General features: G+C 63.1%; 1 protein-coding gene across 6 annotated transcripts in view; it reads right to left on the bottom strand.

Moving 5' to 3' along the window:
- Positions 1-18,813, bottom strand: part of PIP5K1C (phosphatidylinositol-4-phosphate 5-kinase type 1 gamma) — a 64,090-nt gene that overhangs the window by 22,830 nt on the left and 22,447 nt on the right. For all 6 annotated transcript variants that reach the window (XM_039466096.2, XM_039466097.2, XM_039466099.2 and 3 more), the window contains exons 2-7: positions 12,806-12,837; positions 10,929-11,021; positions 8,345-8,475; positions 7,448-7,565; positions 3,386-3,538; positions 819-1,118 (exon numbers count right to left, since the gene is read on the bottom strand). In XM_039466096.2, coding sequence (XP_039322030.1) covers positions 819-1,118; positions 3,386-3,538; positions 7,448-7,565; positions 8,345-8,475; positions 10,929-11,021; positions 12,806-12,837 — 827 coding nt within the window. The remainder of the gene's footprint in view (positions 1-818; positions 1,119-3,385; positions 3,539-7,447; positions 7,566-8,344; positions 8,476-10,928; positions 11,022-12,805; positions 12,838-18,813) is intronic.

The following is an 18,813-nucleotide window of genomic DNA, read 5'->3' as shown; positions in this document are numbered from 1 at the left end:
ATTTAAACTTTTTTAAAAATTTAAGCAAGCAAGTTATCAAAGGGGTCAGGCAGCAGGGCAAAGGGGTGGTCAGCAGGGGGCCCTGGGTGGAGCACGGGAGCTGGGAGGTTCCAGGCTCTGCTCCCGACAGGCTGGGGCCTCCCCTCCTTGGCTGCATGTCTCAGCTGCAAGGGTAGGGCAGGGACAACACAGCTCACACATGCAGAGGAAGGGCCACTGCAGGCTCCACGGGGACAGGAGCCGGACCCCCTACCGGATGGAGACGGGCCCTCACCGCAGCCTGCAGGGCAGGCAGTCCTCCCATTGGATGGGCGAGGAAACTGAGGCACAGCAAGTTTTCATGGCTGGCCTGCGAGCTCTGGGCTTGTGGCCACAGCATCCAACGGCTGGGCTCTCTTCTCTGGGGGTTGAGGAGGACTCTGTACCACTGTCACCATGTCATCTTCGGAGGAACTGCTTCTTAGCAGTGCGGACACTCCTGACCCCAGGGGCTGGGTCTAGAGAGGTGTTTTGTTTTGTGCTTTGTTTGGGAAATGGGGTCTCACAATCTTGCCCATGCTAATCTTGAACCCCCGGGCTCAAGCCATCCGCCCGCCTCGCAGAGTGCTGGGATCCCAGGCAGGAGCCACTGTGTCCAACCACATCTTAGGTTAAGGCCATAAAAGCTTGAGCTGCTTCCAGACCCCACGTTGGGGTGGGGCCTACCTTGGACTTCGGGGCAGGCGGGCCTCAGCCTGGCACCCTCCCCAGCCCTGTCTGCCGTCCCCAGGCAGTCCCGCACCCCCACGCTCCCGTGCCCGCCCGGGCCGCGGCCTCACCAGGCAGTCCCGCTGCAGCGTCTTCACCAGGGCGCTGAAGGTGTCGGCGTCCAGCAGGAGCCCCTCGGGCATGTCCTGCATGAAGTCCAGGTCCTTGTAGGTGGGGAAGCTCTTCTCCTTCTCCTTCCTGCTGGCACGCCGCTTATAGGTGGAGCCCTTGAGGTCAAACTTGAGGTGCATCTTGACCACGCGTGGCAGGATGTTATTCATGACCACCACGCGGATGTTCTTGCCCCCCGACTGCACGCAGTACAGCCCGTAGAACTTGGGCAGCAGCGTCCGCGGGTTCTGGTTGAGGTTCTGCCGGGAGGAGAGGGCAAGTCTCGGGGGCAGCCGTGCCATACTCTTGGGGATGGGCGGAGCTGGCCTCTGCCTCAGGGGACTCATGGATGCCCCTGGCCAGCCCCCTCTCTCCCCAGAAGTCCTCAGGGACCCCCTCCTCCCTCTGCAGGTGCCCACCTGGCCTTCCCACAGCGCCCTACTCTCACGGGTCTCGGGGTCTCCCAATCCAACTATGAGCTCCAGGAGGGTCTGTTTCTACAGAGCCAGGCCGAGTCACATGCTTCTGATTCACCAGAGGCTTCCACACTCCCTGCCTGCCCACAGGACATCGCCCGGGCTGGGCTCGCCTGCTGGGAAGTCTGGAGACCAGAAAAGTGATGCTCTGTCTATCCTAAGGTAAGTACGTACATATACGTATATGCATATGCGTGCGCACACACACACACAGACACACACAGACACACACACAGATACACACACACAGACACACACAGACACACACACACACACACACACACACACACACACGTTTTCTGGAGACAGGGTGAGAGTTCCGTCACCCCGTCTGGAGTGCATGGTGCCATCAAAATTCACTGCAGCCTCAACCTCCAGGGCTCAAGCCATCCCCCAACCTCAGCCTCCCAAAGTGCCAGGACCACAGGCGTGCGCTCAGCCTCTGTGCTGGTTATGCTCCGCCTGTTTTGGACTGATCAGCTCGGACTTTTACTCCACATCCGGGTCTGCAGGCACAGGCAGGATCTGGGTCCCGCTCTGCCCTATAGACCCCAAGCAGGCACTGGGTGATCCAGGGTTGTCCAGGTGAGGCCACAGCTCCCCTGCCCAGAACTTCTCTATGACGAACCCAAGGGGATGCTGCCCGGGTGTCAGGGCTCGGTCAGACCCACAGGTAGAGGAGTGGGGGGGCGAGGCCTCAGGCACCAGCCTGGGGAGACTCTGCGAACTCCAGCCCCCTGGTGGAACCCAGCTGCCACCTATTTTTGTGGGGCTGTGAGCGGAGAATGATTTTCTCAGTTTTAAAACGTGGAGAGGCCGGGCTCGGTGGCTCACACCTGTAATCCCAGCACTTTGGGAGGCCAAGGCAGGTGGATCATGAGGTCAGGAGATCGAGATCATCCTGGCTAACACAGTCAAACCCCATCTCTACTAAAAATACAAAGAATTAGCCAGGCGTCGTGGCGTGCACCTGTAATCCCAGCTACTTGGGAGGCTGAGGCAGGAGAATCGCTTGAACCCAGGAGGTGGAAGTTGCAGTGAGCCAAGATCATGCCACTGCACTCCAGCCTGGCGACAGAGCAAGACTCCGTTTCAAATATATAAAAATAAAAATAATAGAATAAAATAAATAAATAAAAAGCGGAGAAATAAAAATAGTCTTTTGCGACATGTGAAAGTGATATGGAATTTGCATTTCTTGGTCCATGAATAACGCTCATGAGCACACGGCTGCACCCGTCCATTCTGTGCGGTCACGGCGGCTCGGTGCCACCCAGGCAGAGCTGAGCCCTGGAGTCACAGACCACTGCCTCGCAGAGCCAAAAACACTCACTTTCTGGGACTTGACAGACTGAGTTTGCTGAGCCTGATCTAGGGAGCCTGGGCCCCACCGTAAGCATCACACAGAGTGATGGAGGAGGCCTCAACGGGGAAACTGAGTCGCAGGCTGTGCTGCCCAGAGGGGCCTGGCAGCAGTTGTGACCTGGTCACGTGGGAGGCGCCCACCCCATCTCGGCAAGTACCCGAGTCCCAGGCCCAGGAACACAGCAGCCGACGCCGGCTCCTGCTCCCCATCCCAGGGCCTGATGTGCCCTTTCTGTGAGTCACGCGGGATAAGGAATGGGCCATATGGAGCTGTCTCCCGCCCACCTGAGCAGCTGGTCTTTTGTGGGGCACCAGCTGGCAGTCCCTCCCCTCTTCTCTGCAACCCTCTGAGTCACCCCTGGGCCACTTGGGTCTCCAAGGCATGAGAGACGCGGCCCATGGGCCGCCCTAACCCTAAGCCACAGCTCATAGCGGGTGTTGGCAAGGTGGGGGTGGGGAGCCAGGCAGGGGCCAGTGCCCACCCAGCCCTGCCCAGGGACAGCCCTGGAGACGTGTGGCCACAGGAGAAAGACAGGGCGGCTCCTGAACACTGGTGCTGGAGGAGCCTGACGGGGGACGCCGAGAATGAGTCCCCAGGCGCCTCTTGCTGTGCCCCAAGGATGCCTGCTCGCCCTAGCCTTGCTGCTCCTGCCAGCCGGGAGAAGGGAGTGGGGGCGGGTGCGCACCATGTAGTATCCAGGGAGCAGCTTCTGCAGGAACTCGGCCTCCTTGTGCATAACGGTCTTGATGATGAACTCGTCGTCGCTGGTGACGTAGAAGAGGGAGCCGCTGGCGCCCGGGTTGGACAGCTCGATCAGCGGCTCGTTGCACAGGGAGTACTGGAAGCGGGGGAGGCACGTCAGTGACCCGAGGCTGCCAGACACACAGAGGTGCCGCTCCCGGTCTGCCCGACAGCCCCTGGACCTGACTTGTCCTTGCATTTTACAGATGAGGAAACCGGTTCGGAAAGGAGTCGTGACTTGCCTGAGGCCAGCCAGCGAGGTGTGGCGTCTGAGCCGAGCGGACTCTGCAGCCTGAGGGCACTTCCCAGGCTGCCTCCCGCTGTCCTTAGAAGCAAACACCTGATCATACGGGGGTGCCAACAGGTGTGGCTGAGACGTGCTCCCAGCACCCCTGCAGCTTGGTGCGGCCACAACACCAGCTCTGCACCATGAGGCGTAAGCAGAAGCTATGGGGTGGAACTCAGGGAAGGCTCCCCAGAAGAGCAACAGGCAGCTGGTGCACCTGTGTATTTGCCCTTCTCTCCTTCCCACCGATTTCCCTCCTGAGATGCTGATGTGATGGCTGGAACCCCAGCAGCCACGCTGGTCCAAGAAGTAACCTCTGGGATGGGAGCTGCATCTCTGATAGGCAGGCCACACTCTGGCCCTGGCAGTCCGAGCCCCTCCTCCCCATCTCTCTGCTGCTTGTTCTCAGCCCCTGCTGTTTGTTTCATGATGTGCTCACTGTCTCTTCCCCCAGCCTCTGCCAGCCATTACGCAGTAGGCCTGTGGAGGCAGAGGGTTTTGTGTGTCACTGACACACGGCAAGTATTTGTTAAGGACGAGAGTGAAGATGAGGCCCGTGGGCACTACCCTGAGCCTTTCAGGTACAGAACCAATGAAGTGCGCTCGGGGCTAAGGCATCTGGGTCACGTCCTGTAAAATCCTAAGTGGCTGCCATTGGTCTACACGGATAAGGTGACAGCGAGCTCCCCACCAGTGAAACAAGCCAGGTCCACCCTGGGTCAGCGCTGGGGCCGGATCTGCCAAATGACGGAGGGTGGCCTCTGAGTGCTGAGCGCTGCCGGCCCCACTGGGAAGAACGCTGCTGTGCTAAGCAGGTTGGGGGTGTCCCCCGAGTTAAGGGTGGCAGCGAGCGGAAGCCAGGGGAGGCCAGGCATGCAGGTTCACCCAGCGCTTTGTAATCCCAGAGCCTCGGGAGGCTGAGGTGGGAGGACTGCCGGAGCCCAGGAGGGCGAGGCTGCTGTGAGCTGTGATAGTGCCACTGCCCTTCAGCCTGGGCACCAGTGCAAGACGGTTTCAAAAGGAGCCCCAGCAAGCGAGGGGCCCCACCTGTGGAAAATGCTGACAGAGCCGGGCCTTGAGCGCGAGCTGTGTCCCCAGCTCCACACACACTCTGACGTGCGGATGTGCATGGGGACCAGAAGAGCCGGGAAACACGAGGTCACTTTAGGCCCAGGGCCTGGGGATGCCCCCGTCCCTCCTGGGGCTCAAGTCACCGTCCCCCCCCCACCACTCCACTGTGCGGGGTGGTCTTGGGCCAGGGAATGGCGTCATCAGTTAGCACATGCCGGTCAACACGGGCTGGATTCTGCAGAGTCACCAACAGCCCTGGCCCCCTCGGTGGCTCAGAACAGCCACTTAGGCTGCTTCTGCCATGCCTGGCTGGGAGTGACAGCACAGGGTGTAAGCCATGGGGGGCTCTGAGGCTGCAGGGAGAGCTGTCTAGGCCACTGCTGTCACCCAGCCGGCCATCTGTCTGCCTTTCGCCGCCCACAGCCACGAGCCACAAATATCCACAGGAAACACAGGGCCCACGCGGCTCCTCCACCCACCCTGCCACGGCAGGACGCCCTCCAGCCTCCCTAACACAGGCGTGGTGGCACAGATGAGGGCAGGCCTCTCCTGGAGCTGGTGCCCTCCCCGGGAGGCCAGGGGAGCCCGCCGAGCCCTGGGCCACTGTCCTCAGGTCACATGGAGCGGGGAAGCACCCAGCAGCCGGAGTACACCCCCGAGGCACAAATCCCTGCTTCCTCTCTGTAGTGGCAGGAGGGAGAGGCTGATCTCATCTGCAGAGCGGGAAACGCTGTGTAATGGGCACATTGAGCTTTGCACAAACAACACCAATGATAGGGAAATTCTGGAGCCACACACTAATGGCAGTTGCCCTTGGGCGCAGGCTAGTGGGGCTGCAGCCGCCATGGGCCTCAGCGGCGGGGAGACACAGCCCCATGCGTGGGTTTGGGGGCCGGGCAGGGCTCCGTGGTCGGGGCCGGGGCTCTCTGCAGCCCGCTGCTGACCGCGTCCTCCTCTCCAGCCCCGGCCGACCGCCGGGCAGGCCTGAGCCCCACCTCGTGTCCCACCTCCACTTCTCCTGCCTGGCTGTCCTGAGCTGAGGGCCTTGCCGGGGCCACCCCCACTTACCAGAGGGAACAGTGGCCTCAGCTTTCTCATCAGAGCAGCACTGGTAACCCCACGTCCCCCCAGCCCCACCTGTCCCCACTCAGGCTCAGGGGCCCTGGGGACGGCCACATGCACACTGGCTCGTCCTCCCGCCGCCGGCACATGGCCACTCACACCACAGCCTGGACAGAGGCGGGGGCTGTCGCCTGCTCAGCACTGGGGCCCAGGGGAATTCTCACCCCGAGATGAGCAGAAGGATCAGGGGTCACCAACACCGGGCTGGCCCCGACGCCACGGGCACACACCCAGCTTGAGGCCCCAGAACTCGGTCTTACTGGATTCTAGGTGAGCCCCAGATGGCCCCCGTTCAGCTTTTATCCGCCTGCTCCCGATAACGGACACTGGCGCCATCTCTGCTACGAGCCCGGCCGCCGCCTTCCGCTCCCAGCAGCCTCACAGGCCAGGAGTGCAGCGTCCAGGTCATCCGAGGGCCATTTCTACGCACAAACCTCGGGCTGTTCTCACTCCCCACTGTCCCGCCCAGCTCAGGCAAACCGCTGGGACACTGAAGGCTGGGGCTGGGCCTTGGTGACACGACCCAGGGGCATGGTGACTCCGGGCACCTGAACAGGGCTGGGGTTCCCGGGGGTCGCACGCACCCCCGGCTGGAACAGAGGCCAGCTCTCCTAGAAGAGCGCAGCCTTGCGGTGGGGACCCAGGCTTCCCACAGACTGAGATAAATCAAACACACGCACAGTCCCCAACCAACCACCAAAGGCGCAAGGAACCGGCTGCGCGGGTGAGGGCAAGATGGGACAGCCACAGGCCCGCCTCGGGTGAAGGCAGGATGGGACAGCCACGGGCCCTGGCCCCGCCTCGGGTGAGGGCAGGATGGGACGGCCCCGGCCCCGGCCCCAGGCACCGAGATGTTGTGACAACCAGAACGCAAACGGCACTTGTCTACAGAGCTGATGTTTTCCCTGAAACAAAGTTCTCCAAGCGACCACACAGGCTTGGGAAAGGCCACCCAGAGCTTTCAGAAGCGGTGCTGTGCCCATGAGCTCCAAGCTGCCGCAGTGAGCGCCGCCCTCCGCACGCGTCTTTCGGGAGCCCTGGTAACCGGCTGCTAGGTCAAAGGGGCTGGCCTAGACTTTGACTTTCCTGACTTGAAAGCATCAAGCCACAGCTAGAGCTTGGGAGGTCCCACGAAGCTGGTCCCCAGGGGCACCCACGTCCCAGTGACTTGTCCTAACCACAAGCTTAGGTTGGTCACTCTGGCGCCAGGCTGCGGAAGACTGTACCATCTGTCTGGAGAGAGGACGCCCTCACTTGCTTGAAAGTGAGGCCCACGTGGCGAGGAATGGCGGCTCCCGGCCCCCAGCAGCCAGGACAGATCCAGCTGCCACCAGTCACGCGAGCTTGGAGGCTGATCCCGCCCCCTTCCCCGGGTGAGTCGCTAGGAGACCCCGGCTCCGAACCTGACTGTAACCCTTCGCAAGGAACCCAGGGAGGCTGCCCCCGAACGCCTGACCCAGAGACCCTCCAAGCCCCCACGCATGTTCTGTTGGACGACAGGAAGCCCGCGGCAGCAAATCCGCTTACCAAGTAATCGTCTGGCCGGATCCCGAAGAGCTCCCGGAAGTAGCGGAAGGCGACAGGTGCATAGGTCTTAAAGCGGAAGTCCTGGAAGTGGTGGGCGGGGGTGAGGTTGCTGCCTTCACTGCGGAGGAAGCACGGGAGAAGTCTGTGAGGGGTGGGCTGGGCACCTCTCCCCCACTCCCACCACGGCCCCTCCTACCGCCTCTAGCAGCTCAGCTCCAAGGCTTCCGTGAAACGGCCCAATCCCACAAGCAACATGGGGCTCCTGATGGGACCATCCCTCAGTAGCCACCCTCCCTGCTCTCATTAACGACAGGGCCCACAGTGTTGGCCAGGCACGTGGCCGCCAAGAGTGAGACCGCGCTGCCCAGCCTCTCCTGCAGCCAGGTGTGGTCATGTGACTGCACTCATCCGGTGAGACATGAGTGGAGCAGGAACACTGTGGTTATGTCCTAAAGGGAAGGACTGTGTTGTTCCCCTTCTCGTTCCTCCTGTGGCTGGAATGAAGCCGTGACGGCAGAAGCCTGGGCAGCCACCTGGGGCCACTGGCCACAGAGCTGTATGCTAAGAATGCTGGTGTCAGGTGACCAGAAGGAACCCAGGACCCCAACACCAAGGTGCCCCCTGACCAGCCCTGCACCGCCTACTGGCATTTGTGGATTGGAGAAGAGCTAACCTCAATCTTTCCTTTTTCCTGCTTTTTAACTGCCTTTACATTAAGGTCTCTGATTCAGCAGCAAATGAACACCCCGAAGGACAGAGGGCCAGAGCTCAAGGGCAGGGAGACGCCAGGAGGGGCCGGGAGCCGTTTCCAGCACAGAAGGGCGCTCAGGACAGGCCGCCCCACCTCAGAGCCGCGCGCGTGCCAGGTGAGCCCTGAGGCTCCGGGGCCCGGCCTACCTGGGGAAGAAGATGCTCTCCACCACGTAGAAGTCCTGCATGAGCACGTCCCGCTCGGGCTTGGAGCTCAGGTGCCCCACGGTGTAGCCGATGCCCAGCTGGATGGCGCCCTTCAGGGTGGAGGAGGTGGTCTGTGGGGAGACCAGAGTGTCACCCCCAGGCTGCTCCCTGCCCCGCCCTGTACTCCCTGTGCGCACCGCAGGGGGTGGAGTCTGTGTTCAGCTGCAGCTTGGGACCTGTCACTTGCCAAAACCCCACCAGTGGCCCCCGGGACGCCCGTCCTATAGCTCCTGAGCTGCGGACACTGGGCTGGGAGGTGGAGTCACCCTCCCTTGGGCCACACAGCCAGTACAGGGCTTGGCCGTGACTTCCACCCCGTTTTACTCAGCCCTCCAGTCCTGTTGGCTAGCTAGGTTCTAGAAGGTTCTCACAGTATGAAATAGCTCCAAATTAGCAAGGGTTGATTCACTGTCAGGGTTTCTTTTTAGGGGGTATCGTTCACAACGTGATGCCCAGATCACTTTCATGTCTACAGACACGGGTTCCTGCTAGCTGCTCTCTACGTAATACACGTGGTGACACTAGGCAACCGACATGGCTGCTCCGTGCCTCAGTTTCCCTGCCTGTGGACAGGGATGGGCACAATGGTTCGGGCCCTCTTGGGGATGTGGTGTCAGCAGCTGTTACAATTATTTTTACTTAATTTTTTATATTTTTGAGGCAGAGTCTTGCTCTGTCACCCAGGCTGGAGTGCAGTGGCGTGATCTCGGCTCACTGCAACCTCTGCCTCCCGGATTCAAGCAATTCTCCTGCCTCAGCCTCCCGAGTAGCTGGGATTACAGGTGTGCACCGCCACGCCTGAATAACGTTTGTATTTTTTAGTAAAGATGGGTTTCACCATGTCAGCCAGGCTGGGTCTTGAACTCCTGACCTCGGCTGATCCCCCGGCCTTGGCCTCCCAAAGTGCTGGGACTCCAGGCGTGAGCCACTGCGCCCAGCCGCCTGCTGATAGTTTATCAGCAGCATCGTTGGCGTTATTCTCACTGTGCGCTCTCGGCGCTGTGTCCGCGTCAGCCCTGGGAAGCTGCCTCAGCCCTCCAGTCTCTAACTCAGGGCTCCCGTGCTCCCGTCCCGAGTGCGAGGTGGCAGGGAGGATGGCCGGTGGTGGGCACAGTGCCCAGGTTTGGCCGGCCTCCCTCCTAAGTCACACTCCAGGTGTGGCCTGCACGGTCAACTCCTCAAGATGCCACAGACACAACAGTCGTGTGCCCGGAGGTGACATACAAATGGCCGAGCCCGCAAAGACGCTCAATGTCACCGGGTACCAAGGAAAGCAAATCAAACCACGGATGGGCTGTGCCCCGTGGCTCCCCGGGAGGCTGGGCTGGGAGGATCGTCTGAGCCTGGGAGTTTGAGACCAGCCTGGGCAATATGGCGAAACCCCGTTTCTACAAACAAACCAAAACACGAACACCATGGAGAGACACCACCTCACACCCACAAGGACGCCAGAATCAGAGACAACTGCAAATGCTGGAGAGGACGTGGGGACGCTGGGGACTGGAAATCGGAGCAGCTGCTGTGGAGACCGTCTGGGAGGTTCTCAAAGGAAGACACAGAGTTACAAGTGCCTTGGCAATTCCACTCCTGGGTGTCGGCCCAAGACTGACCAACACACGTTATCCACACAGACACGCACACGTGTCCTCGGCAGCACAGTCCGCGACAGCCAGGCGTGTGAACCACCCAGCGTCCAAGAAGCAGCGAAGGGCAGGCGCGGCACAGGCCTCCACGTGCCAGAACACGACTCGGCCGTGAACAGGAGCAGGCTGTGACGTGGGCCCCAGAGCCGCTGAACCCTGAGGACGCCATGCTCAGTGAGACGCCAGACGCAGAAAGCCACACAGCATGTGATTCCGCTTCTAAGAAAGGTCCAGGACAGGCCCATCCACAGAGGTGGAAAAGGGATGGGTGCGTGCCGGGGCTGGGAGTGGGGGATAGGGAGTGACTGCTAATGGGGACAGGGCTGCTATTTGAGCTGACAGAATGTTCTGGAATTAGAGGTGACGGCTGCACAACTCTGCGAATGTACTAAAAGTCATGTACTGAACACTTTAAAGAGCGAATTTTACAGTCTGTGAATCACATCTCAGTAAAGCAGATATTTTTTAAACGGACAGGACCCAGGCATGGGTGAGAACAGAGTGGGGGTCAGGCTTCAGGCTTCCTGTCAACACGGTGTGAGCCAGGCCACCCCCGAGTGTCCCATCCACCATCTGAGGTGGTGGTGAGACCCGTAACCCCTCTCCCACCCCAGGGCTGAGAGCCCAGGCACTGCTACGGTTTCCGAGGCTCAGAGCCGGGTAGGGGTTGCAGCCGGGCTGAGCCACAAAGCACGCCGCCCGGCCACCGGGCACGGACAGCAAACAGTGGGGCCTCGCTCAGGTCTGAGGACTCCAGAGCCTGTCCCTGTGCAGACCCCGACGTGTGTCGGGGTGATGGACGCCATCCGTGGTACCCGTGGGAACCCCCTCCCCTCCGCTCCCTCCCGCTCCCCCCAGCCAGCTAAGGGGAGCTGAGGAACCTTCTTGTAGGTGGTTTCACCGGACGCGTCCACACCTCGATGGCCCAACTTCTTCCCGTGGCCAGGGCCCGGCTGTGCTGTCATGGACAGGGCCTGGGCAGAGGAAGCAGGAAGCGTTAACTTCATGAGGAGCACCCCCAACAGAGCAGGGCACGCTCCGAAACCCTGGGAAGAAAGGGCTTCGCTGCTGGGCCCAGTAGGGGCGTGCGGAGTAGGGGCAGGTCCGGGCAACTCCAGGGCGCAGCAGGGGACACCTCATTTGCAGGCACCTAATGGGCTGCCTGGGGCCCCTCAGTGTCCCATGCTGGATACCCAGAGGCGCTAACTCCGAGGGGAAGACCTCTGACTCCCCCAGAAGGGCGGGAGGACTGGGCGGCCCCAGCCCCCTTCAGGGTCTCTCCCAGGTGCTGTGGACACTGGGGCCGGACTGCTCTCTGGGGTGGGGCTGCCCTGGCACTGCAGGGTGCTGAGCAGCACCCCTGGCCTCCACCCGCTCCATGCTGGGAGCACCCCCCAGCTGTGACAACCACAGATGTCCCACCGCCCAGTGTCCCCAGGGGACAGGACAGCCTAGTGAGCCCCCTAGGCTAGAAGACCAAGAAGAGCATCTGGCCCCTGAGGGAGAGGGTCAGGGTCAGGCTGGCTCCTGCAGGCTGCCGGGCAGCACAGGCATCTCAGCAGATGGCGTGAGCTGCCTACCCCAGGGCCTCAGCCTGCTGCTCTCAAGGGAGGATATGAGGAGGGGACGTGGGAGTCTGAAGGGACAGAGAGGCCAGCCAGGGAGAATGGCCCTGCCAGGCACCGACACTTAAGGAGCGCCACTGTGTTTCCTCGGAGAGCCCAGGGGCCCTACACCAGCCAGCACCCCCACTGCTCCCCTCGGCGAGACCGTGTCCCACGGCCATCAGCCCCAGTGACGCTCCGACAGCCCTGACCCCTGCCCTGCCCGCCCCTGGCAGCTGATGCTGCTCAGTCGTGTTCTGTGCATTGTCCCGGGCAGCCGCCAGGTGGCAGGCTCTCCCCAGGAACACGTCCAGCCACCTGTGCGGCCCTCCCTGATGCCCCCAGGCAGGGAGTACTCTGAGGAAGGATTCCAGGGTCCCAGTCCAGGTAGACAAAGTCTGAACAGCTTCGGGTATGGACGCAGGGCCCAAGGGCAGCCCAGGTGGGACGAGTGCCCTGGGGACCGTTCCTGGCAATGGGACTCGTGAACAGGTACCCTGCGGGCTGCATGTGGGGAGACAGGGAGACACAGCAGCTGGGGCGCCCTTGGGGAACGGCCCACACCACCCGTGCACACGGGGGCTGGGAAGAAGGCCATGCCATGCCACGGGGCTGGTAGAATCTGCTAAGGCAGGGCCACTGTGCAGAGAGCTCTCCAGAGGAGAGAGGCAGCGACAAGACGGGGAAGGGACTGTGCATACGCCTCCGAGGGACTCACAGATGCTGAGGGCGTGGGTGGAGCTGGGAGCCTCGGGCATCACCCTCTGGGCAGCGTCTGACCCTCTGGCCTGCTCCTCCGTTCCTGCGCCCAGTCCCCCTGCGGGAGCTGCTCTCTCCTCCCCCACCCATCCCCCAGAGTCCTGGCCCCACGTGGCCAGGAGCCCTTCCCACCCCTGCAGCCCTGACCAGCACCCCCGCCACTGGGGGCGCGGCCCCTCAGATGCAGGGCCCTCCTCCATCGCAGAGTTTCACCCTGACTGCTAAGAACGTGGTTGGCGTGGACTCTGTGTCCATCCGCCTGTGGACGGACACTGGATGGCGTCCGGGGCCTGAGAGGTGTAGGGAGCCCCCCAGGCCACACACCTTCTCTGTGGGTAGGGAGGAAGTGGGGCAGGCTGGGGACCCCAGGCCCTTTGTCCCCTCCAGACACTCACCTCTGCCGGGGCTGCCTTCTTCTGAGCTAAACCTGCAGGAGACATAAGCCAGATATCAGACTGGGCCTAGTGACCCCTGGGAGCCCCGGGCCCAGCCCCCAGCCCACTTCCTGGCCCCTCAGGCCTGGCATGTGTAAGTACATGTGGGGCCTGTCTCAAGGGTACACAGTCCCAAGACGCAGACTGAGTATGCTGGGAGGGATGTGACGAGGCTGGGGCCGCTGGGGCCTGCCACGGTCACCCCGGTCAGGGCCCCTGGGGCCTAAGCGGGAGAGAGGCTTTGCAGCCTCAGGGAAGTGAGCGGCTGGCGACGCCCAGGCTCGGCACCTACCAGAGGGCCTGGGGCTTCTGGAGGAGAGGGGAAGTGGGGAGCAAACCGCCCCCGCTCTGACCCCTTCACGCCCACACATCAGGTTCTGAGCAGTCCCTGAAGAGACAGCTCTGAACTGAGCAAGCCCTGCTTCCCTGGAGGCAGGTGCCAGGAGACGCTCAGTCACGGGGAATCAGGTGCCAGCTCGGGAGAGGGACGAGGGCAGGTTGGAGTTGGGGAGGGCCCAGCCCCCGAGCGGCCGCAGTCAGTGGGAGCTAGCTAGGGGTCCCCAGGGCTGGCGCCCAACCCGCCCATCTCCAGGGAGAGATTTGTGGACGGATAAGGGAGGCTGTGAAGAGCGCTCAGCCCTGCCCTGGCTCCTGGGCCCACAGCCTCCAGTCAGTGCCCGCAGAGGCGTGCAGGGCAAAGCTCCAGAGAGGCCGATGGGGGCCTGCTGGGTTGAGCCACCGCCCGGGCCCTGGCTGAGCCAGGAGTGCCTCCCTCCACGAAGAGGAGGCTGAGATGAGGGGCAGGTGAGACTCGGCACCTGGGACCCAGGCCCATGTCCCTAACCCTGGCTCCTGGCAGCGGGGCCCCGGGGTTCTCATCTGGACAGTGGGCTTCCCTGGAGGGTCTTCTGCTCAGAGCTGTGGTGGGCAGAACACGCTCCACCAGGACTCACCTGCCTTGATCGTCAAACAGACTCTACAGCTGTGATAAGGGCCCTGAGACCGGTGGGCGGGTGGGGGAGGTGATCCCGGGGGACCCGGGCCCCCATGTCCTCATGGGGTCCTCACGAGAGGAGTGGGGGAGTCAGAGAGAGACTGGAAGAGGCTGTGAGGTGGCTGTGAAGGGGGAGGATGGGCCCCAGGCCAACGGATAGACCGACCCCGGCGCCCCTAGGCGCTGGGAGAGGCGGAAATGGAAATTCCCCCCTGCAGCCTCTGGTGGGCCCAGCCCTGTCCCACAGCTTGACTTTAGCCTGGTGAGGCCCGCCCCAGAGTCCTGAGGTAGGAGGCGATCTCGGTGACTGCAGGGAACGCACACGCTGGCGTCCACCACGTGGGACCGGGCCAGACCTGGTTTCACCCTCAAGGGGCTCACAGTCAGCAGAGGTGGGCACAGGGCCAGGTGCTTGATGTGGGGTGACAGGTGGGGTGTGGATCAGCAAGGGAGGCTTCCTGGACAGGTTGTGTCTGGGCTCAGTGCAGAACAAAGATGCAGTGGGGAGCGGGAGGGAGTTCCAGGCCCAGGGAACAGCGCGGCACAAAGGTCACAAGGGGGCTGAGGCCACGGTGCTGCTGCACGGGTCACACAGCATCCTCCAGGCTCAGTGAAGGCCGCAGCAAGGGAGGACTCCCTGTGAGATTCCGATGCTGGCACCACCCGGGGCCCAGGGCATGGACACAGATTCTTTCAGTAACACGGTGATGGGGGGCCCAGCGCTGCCAGCCTCTTCTCATTCCATCCTCCCTCCCTAGAGGAGGCTGAGGGTCGGGAGGTGAGGCTGACGGAAGTCTTCCAGCTGGGGAGCGGGGGCAGGCTCTCACACGGGCTTACTGGAAGCCGGCGTGCCCTGCTCCCAGGCTGCGACCCTCTGGCCAGTTCCCTGCTCTGGGCTGGGCAGCAGTGAGCCGAACTGGTGGGGCCCTGGCTTCCAGGCCAGCCGAGGTGAGCAGGGGAGCCCAGGACCCGTGAGGGGCCAACCAGGTGAGGCTCAGGGAGGTGCAGACACGTGAGGAGGTGGGTGCGGAGTCCGAAAGGGTGGAGGCCCGGCTGGGCGTGGATGCGGGAGAGGGGACGGGAGAATTTCCCCGAGAGACAAGAAGCCCTTCCAAGCCAAGACAGTCAGCAGAGAACGCAGAGAGGGAGGGAGTCCCTGTTTAAGACTCGGAAGGTAATGCAGAGGGAGGGGCTGATCCACCCCAGGTCACACAGAGGGGAGGCAAAGTCAAACCCCGGCCTGGGTCGCGATGCCCCGCCCTGTCAGCCCTGCCAGCGCCCTGGCCCCCGTGGGCACTGCGCCGCTCTTGGTGGGTGCGCTGGAGACCCACATGTGCGTCCCCTGGTGACTGCCCTGCTGTCTGAAACACGTCTCCGCAGGCACTGAAGGCAGCTGAACACAGCTGGGTGGGGCCCATGGCTTTGTTCTGCACCTGGGTCGGAACCGCCAGAGACACAGTGAAGGTACAGGGTGGCAAACTCTGCGGGGTCAGGCTTGGGGGCAGGCGCAGGCCGGGGAGGGAGCCTCAACTGAGACACGGGTAAGGCCTGTGACCACAGTCAGTCCCCATGCCTGCCTGGGGGTTCCAGATTGGGCAGTGTGCCCCCACGTTCACGTCCCTCAAAGAACCTCAGCCGGCAACCTTATTTAGAAACAGAGTGCTGACGTCACTGGGTAAGATGAGGTCGTGCTGGAGTGGGGCGGGGCCTAGATCCCTGGCGGCTGCTGTCCTTATAAGAAGCCCCACGGAGAGGCCAAGACGCCTGGGGATGGAGGCAGGGCGGGAACCGCTCCTCCAGGCCCAGAAACGCCAAGGATGCCCGGGGGCACCAGGAGCAGAGGAGGTGTGGAGAGAGTTTCCCCCCGTTGGAGGGTGCAGCCCTGCCCACACCGGGAGCTGGGCTCCGGGCCTCCAGAGCCGGGCCAGAACAAACGCCTGTTCACGGTCTGCGGCTCTGCCACCCAGTCCCCGGGACTCTGGGCAGCCCAGGCCCTCCCCCGACTCTCCAGTGAGGATCCACCCTGGGTGGGACGGATGTACCTCTCAAGGCAGCTCGAACAGTGGAAGGGTCCCCTCCTCGGGCCACCTGGGCGCCCTGCAGGGCTGGGCGGGCACGGACGGGGTTGGGGCCCTGGAGGGGTCTGCGGATGAACCTGCTCACCGCAGGGGCCAGAGGGAGGGGGCGGGTCAGGGGCGGAGCGAGTGAGGTGACTCAGGGAGCCGCCTCTCTGTCCTTTCGAGGACCGAGGCCGGTCACCCCCAGGTCTCTGACAGGCCACGAGAGTCACTCCGGGCTGGGGGCCAGAAGGTGCTGGAGGCTGACGTGATGTTTGGGTTGGCGGCCTGAGCAGAACAATTCACGGTTTTGCGTACATGGTGTGGGGGAAGGAAAGGAGAGGGCAGACAGCCAGCGGCAGGCAGGGCAGCCCTTCCAGACCTCATCGGGCCGCCACGGTCCTGACTCCACTACCGAAACGGCCCCTCTGAGCCCCCCATGCCCACAGGAGCGACTCGGCTGTTTTCCTCGGTGGCTGGGGTGGAGGAAGGCGCCCTGGGTCCGCCCTGCCCAGACTGTCCCGGGCTCCCTACTGGCCCAGGACCAAGGGGAGGCAGCGAGGCCCTCCCGACCTGGCTCTGCCGACCTCACCAGGAACCTCACGGTCACCTGTGTTGTGTCTGGGCCCCCGCCTCAGTTTCTCTCCTTGGCTCCATGTCTTCATCTGCCCAACTTGCCTGAGCCGGCTGACAATGGGGAGAGGAGAGGGGTGGCTGGCTCGGGCCCTGCTGGGAAGGTCTGTGCACTGGGGACCTGGTGGGTTGAGGGACCAGACTGAAGCCCCAGGCAGGAGCAGGGCAGGAGGGGGAGGCGGAGGCACTGGGCTGGGGGACCTGGGGAAAATGCGGTGCTCCCAGGGCAGATAGGAGGGGCCGGCAAGGAGAGGCAGAGCCGAGTACCCCGTGGAGGAGAGGGGGCCGGGGAGGAGGCAGTCTTGGAGCCACTGCCTGGCCGGGGCGTGGGCAGCTGGGCACCATCTTTGCCCCGCCCCTACTTCCTGTGAGGCCACCCCCCGGGCACAGAGCCTGCCGTGACCCCCATCAGGGGCCACCATGACGTTGAGCGCTGCTCAGCCTGAGACGTGACTAATTATCTGCTGAATGAGCCACCTCGTTTTCGAGGAAATTAAGTTTTAAAAATAGTCGGGGGAGGAAAGGCGAGCTGTGCTGTGGAGCCGGGAGGTGGGCCCCTCAGCCCATGGCTGCCAGGGGGACGGGCGGGCAGGGGCACCTCAGGCATGTTGGCCAGGGTGGGGGGGTAGCCAGGGTTTCATCTCTCCCTCTCCCCACTCTTGAGGGGCAGCAAGGCCCCTGGGCCTCCACGCCAGCCTCTGCTGCAGCCGCCCACCGTGTGGCCTCAGATGAGTCCTGCAGGTCTCTGAGCAGTTTGCTCCGCCTGGGCTGAGGCCCCCTCTCCCGGCCCTGTCACAGGACCCGGTGGCGCCCCGGGCCTGCGGCACACACGGTGCGAAGTGCTTGCTGCACGGGGATCTCACCGGCCACCCGCGCCTCCCTGCGCGCCGGGCCTTCTCTCTCAGCCACAGTCTCTTTGCCTGCAAAGTATGGCTAAAGCCAGCACGAACCCTTGAGGCACTGCCACTCTCCATGAGGCCACACGGCCACCTCTGTACCCAACACACGGCCTCAGGCCACCTCTGCACCCGACACACGGCCACAGGCCACCTCTGCACCCGACACACGGCCACAGGCCACCTCTGCACCCGACACACGGCCTCAGGCCACCTCTGCACCCGACACACGGCCTCAGGCCACCTCTGCACCCGACACACGGCCACAGGCCACCTCTGCACCCAAAAACACGGCCACAGGCCACCTCTGCACCCGACACACGGCCTCAGGCCACCTCTGCACCCGACACACGGCCTCAGGCCACCTCTGCACCCGACACACGGCCTCAGGCCACCTCTGCACCCGACACACGGCCACAGGCCATCTCTGCACCCAAAAACACGGCCACAGGCCACCTCTGCACATAGCACAGGACCACAGGCCACCTCTGCACGCAGCACGGGACCACAGGCCACCTCTGTACCCAGCATGGGACCACAGGCCACCTCTGTACCCAGCATGGGACCACAGACCACCTCTGCACCCGGCACACGGCCACCTCTGCACCTGACACACAGCCACAAGGCCACCTCTGCACCCAGCACAGGACCACAGGCCACCTCTGCACCCGACACATGGCTACCTCTGCACCCGACACACAGCCACAAGGCCACCTCTGCTCCCAGCACAGGACTACAGGCCACCTCTGCACCTGACACACGGCTACTTCTGCACCTGACACACAGCCACAAGGCCACCTCTGCAACCAGCGCACAGCCACAAGACCACTTCTACACCCGACATTTGGCCACAAGGCCACCTTTGCACCTGACATACGGCCACCTCTGCACCTGGCTCCAGTCACCTCTGCACCTGGCATGGGGCCACACAACCACCTTCACACCCAGCATGGGCCACATGGCCACCTTGGCACCCAGCTGTTCGCTGCTCTGCGCCCCTAGGTGGGGCTGCTGCCCAAAGGGCCACTGTTAGGCACAACAGGACAGGTGTGGGCTCACCGTGACACAGCAACTCAGCGCGTGAGGATGCCGAGGCATGGGGTCCTGCGGTCCCGCAAGCAGGAAGCAACCCCGGGCCAGAACTCACGCTCAGTCCTCATTTGCTAGAACGACAGGTCCTCTGTCCTCCTGCCGCGCAGGCCTCTAACCATGGGGACCACAGGCCCTTGGGGCATCTGCCAGGAAGGCCAGGCTGGGCAGTGGCACTCCGTGGCACAGGCTGGGTTGGGGAACCAGAGTGGGCAGGGCCAACCCTCAGCTCTGGTGAGGCTCAGCTCAGGACCAGGTGACTGAGGCAGTCCATGTGACAATCTTCTCTCGGGAAACTGC

Source organism: Saimiri boliviensis, chromosome 14, assembly GCF_048565385.1.
Source record: "Saimiri boliviensis isolate mSaiBol1 chromosome 14, mSaiBol1.pri, whole genome shotgun sequence".
Taxonomy (NCBI): Eukaryota; Metazoa; Chordata; class Mammalia; order Primates; family Cebidae; genus Saimiri; species Saimiri boliviensis.
This window is presented reverse-complemented; position numbering and strand designations above follow the sequence as displayed.